At 43.1% G+C, this 21,973-nt stretch overlaps 1 protein-coding gene across 1 annotated transcript in view; it reads left to right on the forward strand.

Annotated features, from left to right (window-relative positions):
* The window catches only part of LOC309560765 (ectonucleoside triphosphate diphosphohydrolase 8-like), a 130,156-nt gene that overhangs the window by 96,943 nt on the left and 11,240 nt on the right, over nucleotides 1-21,973 (forward strand). Inside the window, exon 4 of the mRNA XM_082264418.1 lies at nucleotides 12,665-12,815. Coding sequence (XP_082120544.1) covers nucleotides 12,665-12,815 — 151 coding nt within the window. The remainder of the gene's footprint in view (nucleotides 1-12,664; nucleotides 12,816-21,973) is intronic.

A 21,973-nucleotide genomic window follows, 5' to 3' on the forward strand; every position in this document is an offset into this window, starting at 1 on the left:
ACTGTGGTTGTGGTCTGGGGTTTACAGATGACAGGGCGGGTCATAAACAGGAAGGGGTGTGGCCTTTACAAGAAGGGGTTGGTCATATTTAATTTAGGGGGTGCCCAAGTTTTGATAGGCCTAGGGCAGCACAAAATCTAAATACACCACTGAGTTGGAGAGATGTGATGTAAGAATGGAGGATCTAAATAATGGGGGTGGGGAGACAGAGGTGGGGGGCTCTATGGGGGCCACATGATTTATAATGGAAGCTCCATGATCTTTAATAACTTCTGAGTTAATAAGCTAAAACAAGTATTCAGATCAGAAAGACTACAGGGATGTCATGTTAGTTGCCTAGATCAGCCTTTTTCAACTAGGGTGCCCTGGTACCCTGGGGTGACTTGAGGTACCTTCAGGGGTGCCTTGGCAAAATGCCTAAAAAATTGCCCAAAACTGTACTGTATACAAACCAGCAGGTGGATCAAGCCACAGGTTTTTATCGTGCACCATTTCAACCTTCCAGCCACTGGCATCCTAACAACCATTGATTTTATTAGAGTTGATAAGAAGGGTGTTGATCGCCTGCACAGCATCCTAGTTTGACCCTCCACTGCCCCTCTTCCTCAACACTGGGGTCACGTTATCTGAGTGATGGAGAGAAACTTAGGGAGAGGAGAAACACTGGAATACTAGTCTGTACTAATGTGCAAAAGTGTATTTGCTTTGTAAAAAAAAATCACCTCTAATGTTGGGTGTCCTACATGTGTTGATGCTGACACATTATGAAAACTAGTAGAATTGTTTTTTACATTTTAGAATGGACTGTCCATAATTTTAAAGGGTGCCTTGAGATTGTCCATAATTTAAAGGGTGCCTTGAGATTGTCCATAATTTAAAGGGTGCCTTGACTGAAAAAAAGGTTGAGAAACACTTGCTTAGATGAAGGTGATATGGTCTTTGGACTTGCAGTAAATTGTGACTGCAAAGACCATTAGCAGCTATGAGCGGCTAGGGTTTCCAAAACACCTTATCAGTAAGAAAAATAGGGCTCAACTGTAAGCAAAACCTTCTTACATAATTGGTACTTGTAATTTCCCCCATGTACAAATATGATTACAAACCACCAATCAAATTACCGTATTTTTTTTAAAATAACATTTCCACATTTCCTGATTGTAGATTCTCTGTAGATTTAAACCCAACCATGTGTGGTCTGGACCTAACTATACAATCAGTTTACTTTATATCTAACACAGGATTGTACAACAGTTTGTAGTCAACATAAAGTGAACGTCTGAGCAAAATAAAAGAAAATATTCAGTACATTTGTTATAAATTACATACACATTTACCCTTGTTTTATCCCTTTACAAATGTGTCAAGTAAAGAAAATTGCCTGTTTATCTGCCAGAAATTCAACAAGCTCCTAACTTCCGATTTGAGCTGACAACATAGTGCCTATGTTGCACTGAAATCCCAAGCGTTGTTGTCAGCCCTGTGACAAAGTGTCAGACCCCGGCTACCTTCACCGACTTCTGACAAATGTCTTGTTAAACTCACACTGCGCTGTCATTAATACACAACAATGTCACTATTGGCCTCACCTTGCCCAAAAGTTTTCCATCTCACTTGACTAGGTACCAAAGATGCTTAACCGCCACTCCACTGACCTTTCTCAAGAATTAACCAGACACGACACCAACTGGAGTTTAATGGCCATAGCAGCCTTTTATTAACCAAGTATAAATAACATTAAAAATATTAACATTTTAGCATATTAACACACAGATAATATTCCCAGGGGCCCCAAGGTCCTCATGTGCATACACTTCAAGTACCTGTGAAACACCATTATAGGCCTCCAGCTGCAGAAAACACCAGCTCGGAGACAAACCAGTATCACAGGTACCACCATCCATAATGATGGGAGCCGTACCCAAGACGGGTCCCTACAAAACGTACCTTTCCTCACCTAATCATGACACATCCAAGGACCTCGTGTCCCGCCAACCACTATAACAAATCGCCAAACCAATGACTGATAAACAGCAAAAAACCAAATCGTGGGTAAACTGTTTACTCTAAGGGAGGGAGGGTGGGAAGTTGTCCCCTCCAGGCTCTCTCCCGACTGACTCCTCCCAACTACTTCCTACGCTCCCAAATCCTGAAGCCCCCTGCTCCTAACTTTCTACCAATCCGGTAAGTCTGCCACTTTAATTAACTATTCCTCCCCCAACTCCTCCTATGTTCAAAACCCCTTTCTACCCAGTCATGCCGGCCCTGCGTCTAGGCTTCTCTTTTTACTCTGGGCCTAACTTTTCTAAATCACTGCTACCAGATATTTATCATAATTCTCAACATTCCCAATAACAATTGTGACTTTTAATAAAGGTCTGTACTACCCACTGTAACCACAGGTAGGAATATCCAGTGATTTACAATATAGTAGCATTATTCAAAGAGACATGGGTTCTTTAAGTTCTGATTTGGTGCATTTGAGACAAGATAAGAGACTTTGAAATATTGTTTCTACAGTGGATATAAAAAGTCTTCACACCCCTGTTAACATGTCAGGTTTTTGTAATGTAAACAAATGAGACACATATTAATAATTTCAGAACTTGTTCCACCTTTAGGGCTCTTTCACACGGCCGCTCCGTGTGAAAGCTCCGCTGCGGGACTTTTTTTTTTTTTTTTTTCACGGAGCGGATGACATTTGTGTCATCCGCTCCGTATGTCCGCATATCATCCCATCTGTTTGCAGATGATATGCGGATATAATATAAGTCTATGGGGATTGCGGATGTCAGCGGATGACACCGCTGACATCCGATTTTCCTTCCTTTCCGTTTTTGAACGGAGGAAAAATAGGGTTCTGTTCCGTTCCAAAAAACGGAACAGAACTGAAAGGAGGAAAATCGGATGTCAGCGGATGGTATTCCGCTGACATCCGCAAAGCCATAGACTTACATTATGTCCGCAAATCATCTGCAAAAAAATAGGATGATTTGCGGACATGCGGAGCGCCCGTGTGAAAGGGCCCTTAATGTGACCTATAAACTGTACAACTTAGCTAGACGAACTGAAATCTTTTAGGTGGAGGGAAGTAAAAATAAAATAATATGGTTGCATAGATGTGCCCCCCCTAAACTAACACTTTGTTGAAGCAGCTTTTTATTTTATTGTTTATATACCCTTAAGGTTAACGGTTTGTCAGCATATATATTCTCTTCTATTTTTGATGTTATTACATACACATGTGTGCATGTGTGACCATTTATACGCACCCAGTCAATTCTTGCGGATGCGTGTTGAGATACACATGCGTACATGTATGGTTGGTGGGCGTCACACACACACACACACATATATATATATATATATATATATATATATATATATATATATATGTGTGTGTGTATATATATATGTATATGTATGTGTATATATATATATATATATATATATATATATATATTTATTAATTTTATTACAATTTTTTTTTTTTTTATATTTTTTTTTTTGTTTAAATAGTTTTGTTTTTGGTTTGGGTTCCACAGTGTCATGTACTTTTTATATGTATGTGTATATGTATTTTTATGGTATTTATTGTATTATGAAATTCGTCATTTATTTTTATCAATATTGTACAATTTATGGATACATATTAATGTTTTGATATGATTGCCCTTGATTATAGGCTCCTTATTTCTATGTCCCTTTAACCGGTTGCCGACCGCCGCACGACTATATACTGCGGCGGTCAGCCCCGGCCAGGCAGAGTGACGTATCGGTACGTCACTCGCCTGTCACTGACTTGCGAGCCTATAGCGAGCGGGCGCGCGCCCGCCGCGGCTCGTTCACAGGCAAGTCAGTGCGTGTGACCGGCGGACTCGATGTCCGCCGGCCACACTACGATCGCTCCTGTGAAGGGAGAAAGACAGAGCAGCTTGTGTAAACAAGCTGCCTGTCAGTTCTCCCTGTGTAAAAGTAAAGATCTGACCGTTCTACTATGTAGAACGGTTGATCTTTGCTTTTACACCAATAGCAATGTCCCTACACAGTAGAAAGCACGCCCCTAGGACACACTTAACCCCTCCCTTCCCAATAAAGTTAACCCCTTCCCTGCCAGTGTCATTTTTGCAGTAACAGTGCATATGTATAGCACTGATTACTGCAGTAATGTCACTGGTAACCCCAAAAGTGTCAAAAATGTCAGTCAAGGGTCCGATCTGTCCGCCGCAATGTCGCAGTACCGAAAAAAAAATCGCAGATCGCCGCCATTACGCGTTAAAAAAAAAAACACCAAAAATGACAAAAATCTTTCTCTTTGTTAGTAAACGCGATAACTTTTGCGCAAACCAATCAAAATACGCTTTTTGCGATTTTTTTTACCAAACATAGGTAGCATAAAACAAATTGGCCGAAAAATGTTAAAAAATTTTGATTTTTACTTTTTTTTTTTGGGGAATTTCATATAAAAAAATGTGAAAAATATTGTTATTTTTGCAAAATTTACGCTCTTTTTTTGTTTATAGCGCGTGATCAAAAAATCGCACAGGTGATCAAATACCACCAAAAGAAAGCTCTGTTTGTGGGAAAAAAAGGACGTCAAATTCGTTTAGGTACAGCGTCGCACGACCGCGCAATTGTCCGTTAAAGTCACGCAGTAAAAAATCGCAAAAAAAACCCTGGTCCTTTAGCAGCCAAATCCTCCGGGGCTTAAGTGGTTAAGAAACTGTGAGGGGAGAAGCCGCTATATTACTATATATATGAGGGCATGTTTGGGGTGTTGAGACCTGAAGAAGGAGGCCACGCCTCCGAAACGTTGTCTTTGGCAACCCCATGAATTCATGTCCTGGGTCCTGATCGGGGATCTCCCCTCTGTGTAACCACACTGTCGGCTGCAGTATCCGGTTCTTGCAGAGCGTGCAGCGAGCGGCTGGACCGTGTGCAGGCGCACCGCATTGAGCTACCTTGAGTCATCCGAGGTGGTTGCCTTAGTTGGACGTTATCCACTTATCAGTGCGGGAACGAACAGCTGAGCCGCCGGCAAGGAGGAGAATACCCTACACACATCAGATCGGGGGATATCATTTCCATGCATGACACTATACTTGTTTGTGAGTACCTGTTTTTATGGCTCTAATTATTTTCATTAAATGGTGTTACACTAGGGCGGTGTGCGCTCTCTTTCTTTTGTTTTCTGCCTTATTTTATTACAGCTCTCAGTCTTTTTGGGTATGAGTCTATCAGCATGACACATCTTGACTTGGAAATATTTGCCCATTCTTCTTTGCAAAAACACTCCAAACCAGTCAGATGGCTGTGCACAGCCCTCTTCAGATCACCCCACAGATTTTCAATCAGATTCAGGTCTGGGCCATTTCAAAAGTTTAATCTTCTTCTGGTGAAGCCATTCCTTTGTTGATTTGGATGTATGCTTTGAGTCGTTGTCATGCTGAAAGATGAAGTTTGTCTTCGTGTTCAGCTTTCTAGCAGAAGCCTGAAGGTTTTGTGCCAATATTGACTGATATTTGGATCTGTTCATAATTCCTTCTACCTTGACTAAGGCCCCTGTTCCAGCTGAAGAAAAACAGCCCCAAAGCATGATGCTGCCACCACCATGCTTCACTGTGGGTATGGTGTTCTTTTGGTGATGTGCAGTGTTGTTTTTTGGGAGACTTCAGGTGTGTTTTTGCAAAATTTAGCCAGGCTTGGATGTTTTACTTCATAAGAGAAGGCTTCTGTCTTGCTACTTCACCCCATAGCCCAGACATATGAAGAATTCGGGAGATTGTTGTCACGTGTACCACACATATTATGGCGCTCTACTAGTGTGGACAGAACTGAAAGTGTATAATTGGACAACTGTTAAGTTTATAATTGGAGGCTGATGAAGGAGCATGCACTTCTCCTGCCTTCTCAGCTGCCGGATGTGATGTCACCCGCACCTTTGTACGGACTCGAGCGCCGTGGAAACATCTATCCCGACTGATAGACGCTGACAGTCATCAGCCTACTCGTCTCAGCAGCATCCATCCATCACCAGAGAATCTGCAGATGACCCATTATATTCACTATGCTGGCATACCATTTACTTTTGTGAGTGCATATCTTATTTTAACCCCTATTAAACTTTGTATGCTACAATCAGTAGGCGCTGCTTTCTTGTTTCTTCTTAACATGTACCACACAGCCAGTATTTGCCAGATATTCCTGCAGCTCCTTTAATGTTGCTGTAGGCCTCTTGGCAGCCTCCCTGATCAGTTTTCTTCTCGTCATTTCATCAATTTTCGAGGGACGTCCAGTTCTTGGTAATGTCACTGTTGTGCCATCATTTCTCCACTTGATGATGACTGTCTTCACTGTGTTCCATGGTATATCTAATGCCTTGGAAATTCTTTTGTACCCTTCTCCAGACTGATCGCATTTAACTGTAGGATACGACTAAGAACATGTCAGGAAAGACCTACTAGAACAGCTGAACTTTATTTGGAGTTAATCAGAGGCACTTTAAATGATGGCAGGTGTGTACTGACGCCTATTTAACATGAGTTTGAATGTGATTGCTTAATTCTGAACACAGCTTCATCCCCAGTTATAAGAAGGTGTGTACACTTATGCAACCACAATATTTTGGTGTTTTATTTTTACTCCCCCCTTAAGGATTTCAGTTTGCTTTAAAATTGAGTTGTACAGTTTATAGGTCACATCAAATGTGGAAAAAGCTCTGAATAGATTTTTCTTTATCCCCTTTTTTACATCACAGAAACCTGACATTTTAACAGGAGTAAAAACAAGTGAAGGGCGAACCGACCTAGTGCAATACCATAAAATGTTTATTGGAAATGGTTAAAAGTCACAACATACATTATGCTCACAAAAGTATGCTGTGTACAAGCATAAAACCAAAGATGGCTCTGAGGAAGAGGGTCCCCCCTCGAAATGCGTTAGCCCGATCTATATGGACAGTTTTAAGTTTGCTTGTCACTAATAAGGAATATGGTCCTGAGGTCTCTGGCTAGCCGAAGGATTTCTTTGGTTTTATGCTTATACACAGCATACTTTTGTGAGTATAATGTATGTTGTGACATTTAACCATTTCCAATAAACGTTTTATGGTATTGCACTAGGTCGGTGCGCCCTTCTCCTGTTTTTATGTTTTCAGTTTGTGTGGATACCCATCATTCTGAGAGGGCAGCAAGACCTTTAATGCCAACTATTTAGCCAATACCTCTTTGGATTTCTCGCAACATTTAAGAGCAGGAGACATTTACTTGTATTTTAACAGGGGTGTGTAGACATTTTATATCCGCTGTATGTTGATTGAACTGGATAGACTTGTTTTCAACCAGATTAACTATTGAACTATGTTTAATTTAAAAAAAAAAGGTAACAACAGTGCAAACAAAAAAAAAAAAAGGTATTACAAAGAAAAAAGCAAAATTATGCACCAAAAAAACAAAAAGGTTTTAGGAATTAGAATACTTAAAGTCCTGGTTCTGTGAGTTCAGCAAAGTTCAGTCAATAAGCATAATATGGATCAGTGACTTTCATTGGCAGATGTTTCTTGTTGGTAAAAGAGAGCTCTAGACTTCTGATGTAGTCCTTTTTTCTCGTTCCTGAGGAGGGTGTTGACAGAAATGATCTGTACAATCAAGTGGTCCGAGGGCTTGGCCGATGAGATGTCACAATGTTTATGACCATGCAACTTCCTTCCCTCAGATACAGTTTTTTTTATAGGTATTAATATGTTTGAATACCTACAGGTCACAGTCTGGTAACTCGTATATTATTGTCTAGCATGAAATTACCTTTTGAATGAATGACTACAAATATGATGGGTTTTAGATGCCTATTTCACCTAAGAGAAACAAAGTGTCGCACCCGCCTTCCGTACCTTCTAATTTAGTGGTGTATGGGCCTAAAATGCTGCTAATAACTTAACCAGTTCTCGACCACTTACGTTAGAGCGCCCGGGGGGAGCTAGGGAGCGAGCGTGCGGCGGCGAGCTCCCACCCCCGATCGTCAGCAAGGAAGCTGAGGCACGGGTCAGGCAGCTCCGATTGCCGCCTGACACCCGCAATCGCTCCCCGCAGAGAGAGAAGGACGGTCGGCTGTTGTAAACACAGCCAACCGTCCTACTCCCTGAAATGATCACAGAGCTCATGTGATCCTTCTATATAGGATCACATGTCTCTGTGGTCATCTCAGAAGCCCCCCCCCCACAGTTAGAATCACCCCCTAGGGTCACATTTAACCCCTTGATCACCTATACTGTTAACCCTTTCTCTGCCAGTGTCCTTATTACAGTAACAGTGCATATTTTTAGCACTGATTACTGTAGTAGTATCACTGGTACCCCCAAAAGTGTCAAAAATGTCAGTAAGGGGTCCGATCTGTCCGCCGCAAAGTCACAGTCCCGCTAAAAATCGCAGATCGCCGCCATTACTAGTGAAGAAAAAAAAACAGTAAAAATGACATAAATCTTCCCCGTAGTTAGTAGACGCGATAACTTTTGCGCAAACCAATCAAAATACGCTTATTGCAATTTTTTTTTTTTTACCAAAAATATGTAGCAGAAAACAAATTGGCATATAATGTTAAAAAATTTTGATTTTTAATTTTTTTTTTTTTTTTTTTGGGGAATGATATATAGCAGAAAGTGAAAAATATTGTTTTTTTTTTTTTTTTAAATTGTCACTCTTTTTTTGTTTATAACGCAAAAAATAAAAATCGCACAGGTGATCAAATACCACCAAAAGAAAGCTCTATTTGTTGGAAAAAAAGGACATACATTTTGTTTGGTTACAGAGTCGCATGACCGCGCAATTGTTCATTAAAGTAACGCAGTGCCGAATCGCAAAATAGGGCCTGGTCATTAAGGGGCAAATCCTTCCGGTCTTAAAGTGGTTAATATAGTTAAAGATAACCTTATTCTGGCTGTACTATTAATGGCTCAGGAGTTATGAAATACACTAAAGTTTTGATTCTCCAAGATTAGATAGTCAGACAGAAATGTGTTTTCACTAACTGCTCTAGCTAAACTATTCACGACAGGCGATTAGTCTGATACTATTAGCTAGGGTGGATTCCTGTGTAAAGTTGTAATTCCTTAAAGCGGAGTTCCGGCCTCGGAAAAGTTTTTTAGAAAAAAATACCCCCGGGACAGTCAGGGCTAGTGCATTCCACAATGGATAGCCTCTGAACTGTCCCAGGTCGCACTTACATTTTAGAAGAAATACTTACCTTGCAAATTTCTTGTCCAGCGCTGCCATCTCAGGTGTGGGCAGCTGAAGCCAGGGCGTCTTCTTCAGTGTCCTCTCCGTCCCAGAATGCCCTGCACTGGCCCCGCTTGTCACTTTTGGGGCAGGCGTGTCATCCCTGCACAGCTTCTGGGCATGCCCAGAAGCTGTTTAGCAGGGAATGACGTGCCTGCACCGGAACTGACGAGCGGGGCCGGTGCAGGCGCATTGACTCCTGGGAGCGATGACGTTCAGCTCCCAAGAGTCATCGCAAGCAGGAAGTGACGGCGCGGACAGCGGCCGGAGAGGGTGGAAGTAGAAGGAAGGTAAGTATACTTTCTTCAAAAACAAGGTAAGTAAACAAAAAAAAAAAAATCGGGACTATCCATTTATTTTTCAGGTTAATGTCAGCAAGTGGATGGCCCAAAGTCATTTTTGAGGCCGGAACTCCGCTTTAAGCCTAAAATTTGCCGGTTTTATTATAGCTATTACAGTTAGACTGGGATGTGCATTGTCCTGTTCACCCCTGTAAACAGGGTTTACAATGGACTAAATCAAAAGTTTATCTGTTGGCCATGCTTTGATTTTAAGTTAGGTAAGGTGGTTATAGGAGAAATTCACGTTTGGAACATTTTACACCGGTAGGGTGCAACATGTCACATGTTACTGTTTCAACAGCCCCCACACCCCCTTCCTTCTCTGCCCCCCCCTTTTGTGACAGGGAGCAGGGGATCTTCTCCCCACAGCCGCTGTTACAATTTTTAAAATAACATATCCGTGTGGGACTCTGCCCACCCACCTGCGTCATTTATTCACAAAGTTCTGTGAATGTGAGAACTACAAGTACCAACAGCTTTTGTGGCTGTCAGGTTGTAGTTCTCAATGAACTACCGGGGTGCTGTTGAGCTCTCTAGGTAGTTCATTAATGCTTCCTGTCAGTGATGTTTAACTGACTGCTCATACGGGGTACGAGCAGACAGCTTACACTGACAGTCTGCAAGAGCCCTGCATTGCACTCGTGATCTGCTGATCGTGGGTGCAATGCCTTGCAGGCTCCTTACCCATCATTTACCTGTAAAAAGCTGTGCATTTAATATATATATATATATTTTTTTTTTACAAAGGTGAACTTATCCTTTAAGTGGCTCTGCTGTGTCCTAATAATGTACTGATAAGGGTAGTTGGAATGCAGCTTAATGTTGTGAATTGGTAAAGATGCCCTCCTGTGGTTATGGAAAGGGAATCACTGCTGTTATGTGTCTTCTGTTCTACAAAATGTCATGGCTGACTTATGAATTCTGAAAAATATTGCTGCCCTGCATCTTCTCACACAGTTTTTGGAGTGCCCAGTTTGCACTATTATCACAATCCCTACTCATTTCTCCCCCTGCTGAACTACAGAACACTTGCTGTCTCCCTAATTTCTTAACATAAGTCTGGGGGAGGAGGGGGAGAGAGGGGGGTTGATCTGTAGTACACCAGGTGAAAACTTTGGAAGGGTTGACAACATTGCCTAGCTTTTCAGGGTAGCAGAGGCACTACAATAAATTATGAGCTCACTGGATTTCTGGCAGATCAAGTAATTTTCTGTAACTAGAACATTTTCCAAACAAAACATTTAAAAATGAGCATGCGCTGCAAAGATGTACTAAACATACAGTGCCTTGCGAAAGTATTCGGCCCCCTCGAACTTTGCAACTTTTTGCCACATTTCAGGCTTCAAACATAAAGATATAAAACTGTAATTTTTTGTGAAGAATCAACAACATGTGGGACACAATCATGAAGTGGAACGACATTTATTGGATATTTCAAACATTTTTAACAAATAAAAAACTGAAAAATTTGGCATGCAAAATTATTTAGCCCCCTTAAGTTAATACTTTGTAGCGCCACCTTTTGCTGCGATTACAGCTGTAAGTCGCTTGGGGTATGTCTCTATCAGTTTTGCACATCGAGAGACTGAAATTTTTGCCCATTCCTCCTTGCAAAACAGCTCGAGCTCAGTGAGGTTGGATGGAGAGCGTTTGTGAATAGCAGGTTTCAGTTCTTTTCAGAGATTCTCGATTGGATTCAGGTCTGGACTTTGACTTGGCAATTCTAACACCTGGATATGTTTATTTGTGAACCATTCCATTGTAGATTTTGCTTTATGTTTTGGATCATTGTCTTGTTGGAGGACACATCTCCATCCCAGTCTCAGGTCTTTTGCAGACTCCATCAGGTTTTCTTCCAGAATGGTCCTGTATTTGGTTCCATCCATCTTCCCATCAATTTTAACCATCTTCAATGTCCCTGCTGAAGAAAAGCAGGCCCAAACCATGATGCTGCCACCACCATGTTTGACAGTGGGGATGGTGTGTTCAGGGTGATGAGCTGTGTTGCTTTTACGCCAAACATAACGTTTTGCATTGTTGCCAAAAATTTCGATTTTGGTTTCATCTGACCAGAGCACCTTCTTCCACATGTTTGGTGTGTCTCCCAGGTGGCTTGTGGCAAACTTTAAACTACACTTTTTATGGATATCTTTAAGAAATAGCTTTCTTCTTGCCACTCTTCCATAAAGGCCAGATTTGTGCAGTATACGACTAATTGTTGTCCTATGGACAGAGTCTCCCACCTCAGCTGTAGATCTCTGCAGTTCATCCAGAGTGATCATGGGCCTCTTGGCTGCATCTCTGATCAGTCTTCTCCTTGTATGAGCTGAAAGTTTAGAGGGTCTTCGTAGATTTTAAGTGGTCTGATACTCCTTCCATTTCAATATTATTGCTTGCACAATGCTCCTTGGGATGTTTAAAGCTTGGGAAATCTTTTTGTATCCAAATCTGGCTTTAAACTTCTCCACAACAGTATCTCGGACCGGCCTGCTGTGCTCCTTGTTCTTCATGATGCTCTCTGCGCTTTAAACGGACCTCTGAGTCTATCACAGTACAGGTGCATTTAAACGGAGACTTGATTACACACAGGGGGATTCTATTCATCATTAGTCATTTAGGTCAACATTGGATCATTCAGAGATCCTCACTGAACTTCTGGAGAGAGTTTGCTGCACTGAAAGTAAAGGGGCTGAATAATTTTGCACGCCCAATTTTTCAGTTTTTTATTTGTTAACAAAGTTTGAAATATCCAATAAATTTCGTTCCACTTCATAATTGTGTACCAATTGTTGATTCTTCTCAAAAAATTACAGTTTTATATCTTAATGTTTGAAGCCTGAAATGTGGCAAAAGGTCGCAAATTTCAAGGGGGCCGAATACTTTTGCAAGGCACTGTATATATTTTTTTTCTTTTGTTTTGTTTTTGCCATGGACATACACCTTAAGGATCTCTAAATATTAGGATTCCAAGATGTTTCAGAAATGTAACAATGATTTCCATGAATGTGACTGTGGACTTTTAGTATTTTGTTAATAAATAATGTGTTTTTTTTGCAGGCCCCGGAATATCCAGTTATGCCAATGACCCCCCTTCTGCAGGCAAGTCCCTACTGGCCTGTTTAGAAGAAGCAATGGATATTATCCCCCCAGAAAGACAGCGAGGAACCCCTGCTTATCTTGGAGCCACAGCTGGGATGAGACTGCTTGAGTAAGGGGCCAGCTAAGGTCAATCTTGGCGATTTACTTTGTAGCCTTGTGGGATTCAACAAACTCCACATTAGTCATGCAAGGACTCGAAGAATAACCTTCTCCTACGCTGACCTTTTGGGGTCATCCCTGGGAGTCTTCATTAAATTGTGGAAACTAAAATACAACTTTGGAATGGGGCCATGAGAAGGGTTGGCCTGCTTCCCTGCTTACCTCTCAAAGACCAAGAATAGACTTCCAAGGAGTGTGGGAACACAAGTTAAACAGTTACAGAAAACACTAAGCTGTTTAACCCCTTTTATAGCCAGATGTACCCTGTCACATAGCACAAGGGGTAGTTATAAATATGTGATTATGGTTTTCATTACCTGAGGAGCCCGTCTGAGCTTGTTATGGAACAATGGTCAGCTTGTTCTACCTGTAGCGCAGTTCTGATTTCAGTCTCTCTCTAGAGATTACTTCCTAACATAGCTGTTTCTCAGGAACTTCTGCTTCCCAACCATCAGATTTCAACTGTAATTATTTAATGCATTCCTTGATGCAGAAGATTCTGCTGTTCTTTTTGGATTATGTAAAACCTTTCCTATGAGACCCTGCTTTCTTTCACAAGAGAAACATATAGGCTGCCATTGCTAGTCTGCCTCCAAACATGCTAGTTGTCTGGCTGTGGCTGAGTTCAATACTTTTGAGCCACGGACCTTGAACAAGTTGGTATTCCTTGGCTCCATGGTTTTTCCAGGTCATTGACTTAGAAAGCAATGCCACTCCTGAAAATCACTTGGTTCCACTTCTAAGCTTAACCAGTTCTGGACCGGAAGGATTTTCCCCCTTAATGACCAGTCCATTTTTTGCGATTCGGCACTGCGTTACTTTAACGGAAAATTGCACGGTCGTGCGTCACTGTACTGTTATAAAATTTATGTCCTTTTTTCCCACAAATAGAGCTTTCTTTTGGTGGTATTTAAACAGCGTGACAATTCTGAAAAAAAAAAAACAATATTTTTTTCACATTCTGCTATATAACATTCACCAAAAAAATTTTAAAATCTAAATTTTGCATCCTTTTAGGCCAATTTATATTCTGCTACATATTTTTGGTATAAAAAAAAAAAAAAATCGCAATAAGCGTATTTTGATTGGTTTGAGCAAACATTATCGCGTCTACAAACTAGGAGAAAGATTTGTCATTTTTATTTATTTATTTATTTTTCACTAGTAATATCGGCGATCTGCGATTTTTATCGGGACTGCGATATTGCAGTGGACAGATCAGACCCCTAACTGACATTTTTGACACTTTTGGGGGTACCAGTGACACTACTACAGTAATCAGTGTGGGGGGACATTAATCAGTGCTAAAAATAGGCCTAGTGGGGGTGTGCGAGCTCGACCCCAGCACCACTCCCGCGACTGAGGTTCCCTGCGTTGTTTTGCGCAGTTGAGCCAGCCTGCTGCAGGCTGCAAGTGGTTAAAGTTGTTGTAAAGGCAGAAGGTTTTTTTTTTACCTTACTGCATTCTCTGCAGTAAGGTAAAAACCTTCTGCATGCAGCCCCTCCTAAATACTTTTTTGTTAATGTATACTGGTGAGTGGACATACTGGATGCCTTTGCTGTAATACCACTGGCTGGGCTTCCATTATGCCCCCAAGTACCTTCAGGAGGGATGGGTCACCTCCAGGCTCACCTGCCCCCTATCTATCCATTAGCTTGCATGTGCTTCCACTGTGAAGACTCTCATAAATTTACTAGAGTTAGGACTGCAGGTAATACAGGGTGCCAAGGAGTGGTCCTGCAGCTTACACATGCGTTTGCAAATGTGTGCTAACTAAACCCCTGTTTTGACGCAAACTGTTAGACAGGTTAATTTTGTTGGTAAGCAAACTGGTTAGCAAATTGAACTGGGAATTTTTATTTTTGTTTGCCCCCTCCTAAATACATACCTGAGCCCGATCTCGATCCAGCAATGTGCATCAGAGCCGAGGTCTCTTGTTCCTGATTGGCTCAAATACAGCAGCAGGAGCCATTGGCTTCCTCTGCTGTCAATCACAGCCAGGGGGGAGGGAGCAGGGGGGCCAAGTCCAAGTGGCTTGCTCTGGGGGCACTCGGCGAGGGGGTGGAGCCATAAATGCCGATAGGGGACCTGAGAAGAGGAGGATTGGGCCTTCTCTGTGCAAAACCATTGCACAGAGCAGGTAAGTATACCATGTTTGTTTTTTAATAAAATAAAAAAAACAAGGCTTTACTATTACTTTAACTCCTTCATGGCGGAGGGTAAAACAAACCTTAAACGTCTAGACTCAATTTTAAAACTTTGACATGCGTTAGTGAAACTGTACATATGTTTACAGCTTCTTTGTGTATTCAGGTGGATTATACCTTTTTATTGTTTTTTTAGGAATAATTTGGCTTTCATTTGGTGGTAAATGGCAACTGCTATCTCCTGATTTATTTATTTATTTATTTTTATTGTTATTATTATTTAATTAACAAAGGAAAACTGGTCCGAAATAGTAAAAACATTTTTTTAAGAAAAAACGTAGCTGTATTTTTTTTGCTATTACCATAAATTTCCACCAAAGAACAACCCAAGACAAATTCTCCTGCTCCTAACGATTGCAGTGATACCACATATGTGTATTTTATTTTTTGTTTGTACCCGTAGTACAGCCCAAAAACAATGGTGCACATTTAGCTTTTTTTTTTTTTTTATCCTACCTAAAACACACAGACACTAATTTTAATGCATTTTTTTTTAAATCCTACCTACAATATGCTGACCCGGACCTTTGACTCCGACCTTTGACTCTTACCCTGCTCTAACACCAACCCTAGCTATTTTTTTCTTAATTTAGATTTTTTTTTTTTTTTCAAATACTTTTGTTTGTTTACACCTTTCTCCCCTACTATTAGAGAAAGATACAATGTATCTTTCTCTCCATTCAGAAGAGAAAGAAAACACATTGGCGGGCTGCACAGTGACTGGTCACTGTGATAGCCAATCACAAAAACAGGAACACATATGTGGCGCCCAGGTTTAAAGTCGGCCCCCCAAATGCCAAATATATGTGTCACTGTGTCATTATAGGGTTAGAGTAAACATTTTTCTAACTTTAAAAGTTTGCATGAAAATTTTCCTGATGTGTTACAACATACAGCAAAAGTATACATTTAAAAAAAATAAATAAAACTTGAGATTATGTCATAAGTATTCTTCAGACAGGATAAAAAATGTGCCCAGTCTCTTCTCCATCAATAAGCAAATAGTAGCTTTGTAGCAAGATGAGAGGTTGTAGCAGGGGGGGGGGCTTATATGTGTTAGGCATTTGTGAATACATCCAATGACAGTGTAGGCACCAGGATTTAGATGACTGTGTCATCTATAAAACAGCATCTGGGTCCTAGACGCCATCCTCAGGGGCATACCTAGAGCATTTGGCACCCGGGGCGGATCCTATATCTGGCACCCCCCCCATCTGGCACATCTCACTTCCCATCTGGCACCCCAAAGTTGTCAAGTGACGTCAAGTGTATCACCTCCATGCACTCCGGCCCAGAACCCGAAAGAATGCTCCAGCTTCTGCTTTCCTGAGCGGAGGATTGTCATTGAGTGGCTGGTGCCAGGCAGAAATACATGTAACTGGCAGTGGCACACTTTCTATGTGCTACTGCCAGGTGCCAGCCCAGACACCCCCAGTGAATAAGTGGCTTGACACCCCTAAGCGACGCCAGCCTTACACCCCTAAGCAGGCCCGGACTTGGACAAAAAATAGTCCTGGGGATTTCAGACTGGGCAGCCCATTTTTTACTTTTTTATTTTTAAACAAAATACAAATAATGACAACTACGGATTTCTTGAAGTCTTAGTTATAGTTAGCCTGCTTCAGTCACTGTAACCTACAACTACATGTACATATATAGGACCTGACTTCTCTTGCAAAAGATTTGATTATCTATCTCTATCTATCTATCTATCTATCTATCTATCTATCTATCTATCTATCTATCTATCTATCTATCTATCTATCTATCTATCTATCTATCTATCTATCTATCTATCTATCTATCTATCTATCTATCTATCTATCTATCTATCTATCTATCTATCTATCTATCTATCTATCTATCTATCTATCTATCTCTGCTGCCATTAGGCAACACAGAATGGTCACCTCAATTCTCCCAGTTTATGACTGGACAATGAAACACCAGTAACAGCCTGGTCAGGTAAACTCTCTCCTACTGTCAGCCTGTCCCCTTCCAGTCTGGGCCAATTCTGGAAATCCTCTCCTACATGTAAAAAACATATTTGTTTCTTTTGCTAGAAAATGACTTACAACCCCCAAACATTGTATATATTTTTTAGAAGAGGCCCTAGACCAGGGCTTCCCAAACTTTTTTGGGCCGAGACCCACTTATGAACACAGATTTTTTTTCGGGACCCACTTGCTTGTAATTGAATATTGTAAAGAGCTACAGAATTAAGGTATAGCGTGCCCCCTTTCAATGCAGAGAGACCAGCGTACCCCCTTTCAATGCAGAGAGACCAGCATGCCCCCTTCAATGCAGAGATATCAGCATGCCTCCTTTCAATGCAGAGATGCCAGCATGCCCCCCTTCAATGCAGAGATACCAGAGTGCCCCCTTTCAATGCAGAGATACCAGCGTGCCCACTTTCAATGCAGAGATGCCAGCATGCCCCCTTTCAATGCAGAGATGCCAGTATGCCCCCTTTCAATGCAGAGATGCCAGCATGCGCCCTTTCAATGCAGAGATGCCAGCATGTGCCCTTTCAATGCAGAGATGCCAGCATGCCCCCTTTCAATGCAGAGATACCAGCATGCCCCCTTTCAATGCAGAGATGCCAGCATGCCCCCTTTCAATGCAGAGATGTCAGCATGCCCCCTTTCAATGCAGAGATACCAGCATGCCCCCTTTCAATGCAGAGATGCCAGCATGCGCCCTTTCAATGCAGAGATGCCAGCATGTGCCCTTTCAATGCAGAGATGCCAGCATGCCCCCTTTCAATGCAGAGATACCAGCATGCCCCCTTTCAATGCAGAGATGCCAGCATGCCCCCCTTCAATGCAGAGATGCCAGCATGTGCCCTTTCAATGCAGAGATACCAGCATGCCCCCTTTCAATGCAGAGATGCCAGCATGCCCTCTTTCAATGCAGAGATGCCAGCATGCCCCCCTTCAATGCAGAGATGCCAGCATGCCCCCTTTCAAGGCAGAGATACCAGCATGTCCCCTTTCAATGCAGAGATGCCAGCATGCCCCCCTTCAATGCAGAGATGCCAGCATGCCCCCTTTCAATGCAGAGATACCAGCATGCCCCCTTTCAATGCAGAGATGCCAGCATGCCCCCTTTCAATGCAGAGATGCCAGCATGCCCCCCTTCAATGCAGAGATGCCAGCATGCCCCCTTTCAAGGCAGAGATACCAGCATGCCCCCTTTCAATGCAGAGATGCCAGCATGCCCCCTTTCAATGCAGAGATGCCAGCATGCCCCCTTTCAATGCAGAGATACCAGCATGCCCCCTTTCAATGCAGAGATGCCAGCATGCGCCCTTTCAATGCAGAGATGCCAGCATGTGCCCTTTCAATGCAGAGATGCCAGCATGCCCCCTTTTAATGCAGAGATACCAGCATGCCCCCTTTCAATGCAGAGATGCCAGCATGCCCCCTTTCAATGCAGAGATGCCAGCATGCCCCCTTTCAATGCAGAGATGCCAGCATGCCCCCTTTAAATGCAGAGATGCCAGAATGCCCCCTTTAAATTCAGAGATGCCAGCATGCCCCCTTTCAATGCAGAGATGCCAGCATGCCCCCCTTTTAATGCAGAAATGCCAGCATGCCCCCTTTCAATGGAGAGATGCCAGCATGCCCCCTTTCAATGCAGAGATGCCAGCATGCCCCCCTTTCAATGCAGAGATGCCAGCATCATCATCCTCAAAATCAACCCCAAAGACCATCAGCTCATCTTGTATACTCTTCACAGACACATGCATGATGCCACACTACTGACCTAGGTGAGATGTTAGTTCTTGTGTCCACAACAAAGCCTCTGGATAAGGCCGCTTGCTTACCTTAGAAGTCCTCCAAACCTAGGCCAATATAGAGCAGGCGATATCCTGCACTCAGGGAGTGAAACTTACCGCGCTCTATGGGATGTCACGCTATGCACCTGTGTCCCGACAGTCAAACAAGTACACAGTGCCAGCAAGGCCACAGGGAGGGGCGTCACCACCACCAATCGTATCTATGCACAGACAGTGCTGCCCGGACAAACCGTGAGGCCTGCACAGCAGCAATGCACACACACTGTCTCAGGGTCAGCACAGACACGGAAGACACAGCACTATCACAGCACTATTCCGGCGGCCCGGCAAGATGACATCTATGCACCCTCCTGGCTAGGCGACTGCCGGCGACCCACTCAGATGCGGCTCGCGACCCACCAGTGGGTCGCGACCCACAGTTTGGGAAGTCCTGCCCTAGACAATAAAATGGCGGGGTTGCTCATTTTATATAATATACAATATTTGAGCAGCGTTTTTTTCAAATGCTAATTTTTGGGAAAAAATACAGGATAATACCCAATTGCTATCTATCTATCTATCTATCTATCTATCTATCTATCTATCTATCTATCTATCTATCTATCTATCTATCTATCTATCTATCTATCTATCTATCTATCTATCTATCTATCTATCTATCTATCTATCTATCTATCTATCTATCTATCTATCTATCTATCTATCTATCTATCTATCTATCTATCTATCTATCTATCTATCTATCTCTGCTGCCATTAGGCAACACAGAATGGTCACCTCAATTCTCCCAGTTTATGACTGGACAATGAAACACCAGTAACAGCCTGGTCAGGTAAACTCTCTCCTACTGTCAGCCTGTCCCCTTCCAGTCTGGGCCAATTCTGGAAATCCTCTCCTACATGTAAAAAACATATTTGTTTCTTTTGCTAGAAAATGACTTACAACCCCCAAACATTGTATATATTTTTTAGAAGAGGCCCTAGACCAGGGCTTCCCAAACTTTTTTGGGCCGAGACCCACTTATGAACACAGATTTTTTTTCGGGACCCACTTGCTTGTAATTGAATATTGTAAAGAGCTACAGAATTAAGGTATAGCGTGCCCCCTTTCAATGCAGAGAGACCAGCGTACCCCCTTTCAATGCAGAGAGACCAGCATGCCCCCTTCAATGCAGAGATATCAGCATGCCTCCTTTCAATGCAGAGATGCCAGCATGCCCCCCTTCAATGCAGAGATACCAGAGTGCCCCCTTTCAATGCAGAGATACCAGCGTGCCCACTTTCAATGCAGAGATGCCAGCATGCCCCCTTTCAATGCAGAGATGCCAGTATGCCCCCTTTCAATGCAGAGATGCCAGCATGCGCCCTTTCAATGCAGAGATGCCAGCATGTGCCCTTTCAATGCAGAGATGCCAGCATGCCCCCTTTCAATGCAGAGATACCAGCATGCCCCCTTTCAATGCAGAGATGCCAGCATGCCCCCTTTCAATGCAGAGATGTCAGCATGCCCCCTTTCAATGCAGAGATACCAGCATGCCCCCTTTCAATGCAGAGATGCCAGCATGCCCCCTTTCAATGCAGAGATGTCAGCATGCCCCCTTTCAATGCAGAGATACCAGCATGCCCCCTTTCAATGCAGAGATGCCAGCATGCGCCCTTTCAATGCAGAGATGCCAGCATGTGCCCTTTCAATGCAGAGATGCCAGCATGCCCCCTTTCAATGCAGAGATGTCAGCATGCCCCCTTTCAATGCAGAGATACCAGCATGCCCCCTTTCAATGCAGAGATGCCAGCATGCGCCCTTTCAATGGAGAGATGCCAGCATGCCCCCTTTCAATGCAGAGATGCCAGCATGCCCCCCTTTCAATGCAGAGATGCCAGCATCATCATCCTCAAAATCAACCCCAAAGACCATCAGCTCATCTTGTATACTCTTCACAGACACATGCATGATGCCACACTACTGACCTAGGTGAGATGTTAGTTCTTGTGTCCACAACAAAGCCTCTGGATAAGGCCGCTTGCTTACCTTAGAAGTCCTCCAAACCTAGGCCAATATAGAGCAGGCGATATCCTGCACTCAGGGAGTGAAACTTACCGCGCTCTATGGGATGTCACGCTATGCACCTGTGTCCCGACAGTCAAACAAGTACACAGTGCCAGCAAGGCCACAGGGAGGGGCGTCACCACCACCAATCGTATCTATGCACAGACAGTGCTGCCCGGACAAACCGTGAGGCCTGCACAGCAGCAATGCACACACACTGTCTCAGGGTCAGCACAGACACGGAAGACACAGCACTATCACAGCACTATTCCGGCGGCCCGGCAAGATGACATCTATGCACCCTCCTGGCTAGGCGACTGCCGGCGACCCACTCAGATGCGGCTCGCGACCCACCAGTGGGTCGCGACCCACAGTTTGGGAAGTCCTGCCCTAGACAATAAAATGGCGGGGTTGCTCATTTTATATAATATACAATATTTGAGCAGCGTTTTTTTCAAATGCTAATTTTTGGGAAAAAATACAGGATAATACCCAATTGCTTGTTAAAACATAAAAGATGATGTTGCGCCAAGTAAATAGATACCAAGCATGTCTCACTTTAAAATTGCGTCCACTCCGTTACCAGTTTAGAGTTACACAGGAGGTCTGGTGTTAAAATTATTGCCGTCACTGTGACATTCATGGTGATACCTCACATGGGCTGTGACAGATCCTCATTATGGAGAGATGGAGGGTCTATTAGACCCCCCCATCTCTCCTCTGGCTTTCAATGATCAGACACAGATCACTTTGATTGGTTGCTTTACTAGCTGTTAATGACTAGTAGTTATATGCAGGACACAACACCAAGTCTCGCCAAGTCTCTCCGCAGCCGCCTTGCTAGCCATTCAACTCACTGGGTGGCAGTCGGGGTCAGGAGGCGGAGACTAGAGGTCAGCTGACTGTGAAGGGGAGGGGCTGGAGAGGAGATTTCTTTGCTGCATGTTGAAACAGGTGTCACTGCTGGCCCGCCCATTCAATTCACTGCACAGTCATTGAGGCCAGGGGCAGAGACTAGAGGTCAGCCTCTAGAGTGAAGGCAATGTCTGATCT

Source organism: Pelophylax lessonae, assembly GCF_965119305.1.
Source record: "Pelophylax lessonae genome assembly, chromosome: 7".
NCBI lineage: Eukaryota > Metazoa > Chordata > Amphibia > Anura > Ranidae > Pelophylax > Pelophylax lessonae.